Source organism: Nicotiana tabacum, chromosome 10, assembly GCF_000715075.1.
Source record: "Nicotiana tabacum cultivar K326 chromosome 10, ASM71507v2, whole genome shotgun sequence".
Lineage (NCBI taxonomy): Eukaryota > Viridiplantae > Streptophyta > Magnoliopsida > Solanales > Solanaceae > Nicotiana > Nicotiana tabacum.
The window spans coordinates 164,495,460-164,500,458 of NC_134089.1; the positions used below are offsets into that span (position 1 = coordinate 164,495,460).

At 43.1% G+C, this 4,999-nt stretch overlaps 1 protein-coding gene across 1 annotated transcript; it reads right to left on the reverse strand.

Moving 5' to 3' along the window:
• Window positions 1-884: 884 nt before the first annotated feature.
• LOC142165509 (uncharacterized) lies at window positions 885-3,999 on the reverse strand. Its single transcript, XM_075224047.1, has 4 exons — window positions 3,403-3,999; window positions 2,694-3,067; window positions 1,754-1,998; window positions 885-1,159 (listed from the first exon to the last, which is right to left on the reverse strand). Exons 1-4 carry the CDS (start codon window positions 3,997-3,999, stop codon window positions 885-887), a joined length of 1,491 nt encoding a protein of 496 aa, XP_075080148.1.
• Between the last annotated feature and the right edge of the window lie 1,000 nt (window positions 4,000-4,999).

Sequence of the window (4,999 nt, forward strand, 5' to 3'; positions counted from 1 at the left end):
TCTGAGTCTCTATGTCGTACGTCCAAATAGGACTTTTGGCGACTTTGAGCTGTCTTCAAATGCCTTTGTATCAAGTTGACTTTCTCCATAGCTTGATAGATCAACTCGGGTCCTAACAACTCTGCTTCTCCGACTTCGAACCAACCAATTGGTGATCTACGCCTTCGCCCATACAGAGTTTCATACGGTGCCATCTTGATACTAGAGTGATGGCTGTTATTATAAGCAACTCAATGAGAGGTAGATAATCTTCCAAATTACCTTTAAAATCAATAACACATGCCCTCAACATATCCTCAAGAGTCTGAATGGTGTGTTCCACCTGGCCATCTGTCTAAGGATGAAAAATTGTGCTAAGGTTCACCCTTGTGCCCAATCCCTTCTGAAAGGATTTCCAAAAGTTTGTTGTGAACTGAGCACCACGATCTGAGATAATGGACAAAGGAGTCCCATGCAATCGGACAATTTCTTTGATATACAACTTGGCATAATCCTCGGCCAAATCTATAGTCTTCACTGGCAAGAAGTGAGCTGACTTGGTAAGTCGGTCTACAATCACCCAAATCGAATCATGCTTCGGGAACGAGCGAGGTAGACCTGTTATGAAGTCTATGTTTATCATCTCCCATTTCCAAATGGGAATTTCTATATTCTGAGTTAAACCGCCAGGCCTTTGGTGTTCGACTTTCACCTGCTGGCAATTTGGACACTTAGCCACGAAATCTGCTATATTCTTTTTCATATCGTTCCACCAATAAACCTCCTTAAGATCATGATACATCTTTGTGGAACCTGGGTGAATAGAATACCTGGAATTGTGGGCTCTGACATAATCTTCTCTCTGAGCCCATCTACGTCTGGAACGCATAGTCTGCCTCTATATCTCAAAGTGCCATCAACTCCCCCTTGTTCAAAAGCCATAGTCTTGTGTTTGTGAATTCCTTCCTCCAGCTACAATAAGTAGGGATCACTAAACTGTTTTCTTTTACTTCGGCTACTAAGGAGGATTCAGCCCTAATCTGGAGAACAACGCCACCATCTTCAGAGTCCAAAAGTCGAACTCCTAGATTTGCTAAGCGGTGGACTTCCTTCATCATAGTTCGCTTGTCTGCCTCAACATGAGCTAAGCTTCCCATAGAACGCCAACTGAGAGCATCGGCTACAACATTTGCTTTCCCCGGATGATAGAGGATATCAACATCATAATCCTTAAGTAATTCGAGCCACCTTCTCTGACGTAGATTTAATTCTCTTTTCTTGAAGATGTACTGGAGACTCTTGTGATCTGTAAAAATGTCAACATGTACCCCATACAAATAATGGCGCCAGATCATAAGCGCGAACACCACAGCTGCTAATTCAAGATCATGAGTCGGATAATTCTTCTCGTGAGCCTTGAGTTGTCTCAACGCGTAGGCTATGAATTTACTGTGTTGCATTAATACACACCCAAGACCAATCCGTGAAGCATCACAATAAAAAACAAACCCTTCGGTCCCTTCCGGTAGTGTCAGGACTGGAGCTGAAGTCAATCTCTTCTTTAACTCCTCAAAACTTTTCTCGCACGCGTCCGACCATTGAAACTTGACTTTCTTCTGAGTTAATCTAGTCAAAGGGGACGAGATAGAAGAAAATCTCTCTACAGAATGCCTATAATATCCTGCTAGACCCAAGAAACTTCTTATATCGAATACGGAGGTGGGTCTAGGCCAATTCTTCACTGCCTCTATTTTCTGAGAGTCCACCTGCACACCTTCCCCTGAGATGGCATGGCCCAAAAACGCTGCTGATTTCAACCAGAATTCACACTTAGAAATTTTTGCATATAGCTTGTGATCCTGTAGTATCTGCAATACAATTCTGAGATGTTCGGCATTGTCAGTCTCACTATAGGAATAAATCAAGATGCCATCAATAAACACGATAACGAACAAATCAAGATAAGGCTTGAAGACCCTATTCATAAGGTCCATGAAAGTTGCTGGTGCATTCGTTAAACTGAATGACATTACAAAAAATTCAAAATGCACATATCGAGTCCTAAAAGCTGTTTTTGGAATATCAACTTCCTTAACCTTCAACTGATGGAATCCCAATCTAAGGTCAATCTTGGAATAACACTGGGCACCCTGAAGTTGATCAAATAAGTCATCTATTTTGGGAAGAGGGTACTTGTTCTTAATGGTGACTTTATTCAACTGACGATAGTCGATGCACATACGCAAAGACCCATCCTTCTTTCGGACAAACAAGACCGGTGCGCCCCAAGGTGAGATACTTGGCCTTATAAATCCCTTATCTAGAAGATCTTTCAACTGGACTTTTAACACTTTCAACTCTGCTGGAGCCATTCTATAAGGCAGAATAAATATCGGCTTAGTTCCTGGAAGTAGATCAATTCCAAAGTCAATCTCTCTATCGGGAGGGATTCCAGGGAGATCTTCGGAAAAACTTCTGGAAACTCATTTACAATTGGTATCGACTGGAGAGTGGGGATATGAGCATCTGCATCCTTAACTCGAACCAGGTGATAGGTATATCCCTTGGAGATCATCTTTCTGGCTTTAAGATAGGAAATAAACAAACCCCTAGGTGTTACTACATCACCCTTCCATTCTAAGACTGGCTTACCAGGAAATTCAAAACTTACTATTTTGGTTCTACAACCCACTGTGGCATAACAGGACTCTAACCAATCCATGCCCATGATCACATCGAAGTCTACCATCTCCAATTCTACTAAGTCTGCTCCAGTAAGACGATGATGCACTTTGACTGGACATCCCCTATAGATACACCTTGCTATAATTGATTCTCCAACTGGAGTGGACACTTCAATGGGTTTACACAACTTTTCTGGTTCTATCCCAAATTTCTTTGCAATATATAGGGTTACATAACATAGGGTGGACCCCGGATCTATAAGAGCATAGACATCAAAAGTGAATATTGTTAGCATACATGTGACAACATCTCCACGAGCCTCTGTATCCTGATGGTCTGCTAGTTCATACAAGCGGTTTTGTCCACCGCCTGCATTATTAGACTTTGTTGCGTCGCGCCCTTGCTAAGATTGAGAGTTATGATGGGCTACTGAATTAGTGGACTGAGCTATATTGCCTCCATTGTTCTGCTTTGCCGATGGACAATACCTCAAGAAGTGGCCCTGCTGACCGCACCCAAAGCAACTATTTGTGCCTAAACAACACAACCCTAGGTGCCTCTTACCACACATGTTGCAAATAGGGTAACCAAGGACTCTGTAGCCCACACTAGCATGTGACTGCGAGTCTACTGTTCTAAAATGCTGGTTTTTCTTGTTAAACTTTGACCTCTGAACCGGTGCACTAGCTGAAGATGGAGCAGGTCCTAATTTTGATTTCTTGAAAAACTAGCGATTGCCTCCTGCTTGAGATCCCCCTGGTTGAAATTTCCTACAGACTTAGCTTTCTTACTGAATTCCCTCTCCTTCTCTCTCTGTAGCTGCTCTTCTTCCTTCAACCTGTCTTCGTTCCCTTGAATAAAGGCAACCATCTTAGTGATGGTCATGTCATTATTCTGAGCAGCTATATTAGCATCAGCAATCAAATCATCTGAAAGCCCCAACACAAAACGCCTAACTCTGGCCCTCATATCACGTACCATTTCCGGAGCATACTTGGCCAGATAGACGAACTTGAGATAGTACTCATTCACACTCATATCATTCTGTCTAATTCTCTCAAACTCCAAAGCCTTAGCTTCCAAGACCTCAATGGGTAGAAAGTGCTCAAGGAACGCATCTGCAAAATCCTTCCAAGTCGCAGGATCTGCATCCTCCTCTCGGGACTCCTCCCATGTTTCATACCACGTGTTGGAAACATCCTTCAGCTGGTACGCAGCAAGCTCTGCTGCCTCAGTGTTTGTAGCATGCATCACTCGAAATATCTTCTGAACCTCATCAATGAAGTTTTGTGGATCCTCATCCTCTTTGGACCCTGTGAAGACGGGAGGTTTCATGTTGAGGAATTCCCTAGACCTGGAATTACCCGTCTCATGAACATCACTTGTTCCCTGCCTTTGAACCTAATTAGCAACAATCTGGGTGAGCAACTGGATAGCTCCCCTGACATCCATGTCTGAAGCACTGGGCACTGAGCCCGATGCAACCCCCTAGGCTGGAGTGTCCTCCTCCTGAGCAGCATTAGTTGTGGCCCCCTGGCTAGTAGTTGAGGCCCTCCTGATGTACTTTCTTTTTGTAGGCATTTTTCTGAAATACGCAATTTGCATGGGTTAGAAAGATTCCTGAAAGCAAAGCTCTAACTGCACGATATAGAGTATGAAAGAAATGGTACAATCCTAGATGTCTTGGTGGTCAACTGTTTACATGTGTGGCGCGCACACACACATATAAAAGAGACCCCACTAGACACGGCTTCGTAGACTCCCTAGGACTCTTGAACCTGGCTTTGATACCAAGCTTTCTCACGCCCCGAACCATGGCCTTGGCATAACACGGCACTTGGTGCCTGACTGCATGTGACGTAACAAACCAACTGTATGGCTGGATCAACATGTGGTATGACTGTAAGCTAGAGGTATATATATGGCATGATAATCTACTAAGAGTCTGACTGAAATATCATAGATGCGAAAAATACTAAAAAGGTCTGCAAGTATAAACAAGTAGCCGACAAGGCTAACACTTAAAAGCCTGCTATTATCTGACTGATTGGGTTATAGTCTGCGAAGTCTCTAAAGAATACTAAAAATGCTAACTGTTTACCGGGACAAGGTCCCCGGTATATCTTATTAACTGAAATACTATAATGACTAAAACAAAAGACAGATAAGACCTCGGAAGACTGGGGATCACCAATACCTGATACGAGATGTCCTAGCAAGCAGAATCGTCAACCTGAAAATCGTTACCTGCATCGCGAGATATAGGCCCCGAGCAAAAGGGACGTCATTACATTTGAATTATACTGGTATGTAAAATAGCTGAACAAAAGAACTA

Excerpts from the sequence above, each read along its gene's own strand:
- LOC142165509 (XM_075224047.1), bottom strand. The coding sequence starts at position 3,999 with ATGAAACCTCCCGTCTTCACAGGGTCCAAAGAGGATGAGGATCCACAA. Across the intron at positions 1,999-2,693 it reads GTGATCATGGGCATGGATTG|TTTAACGAATGCACCAGCAA; the intron begins GTTAGAGTCCTG and ends AATGTCATTCAG. Across the intron at positions 1,160-1,753 it reads CCATGCCATCTCAGGGGAAG|CCGATGCTCTCAGTTGGCGT; the intron begins GTGTGCAGGTGG and ends CAAATGTTGTAG.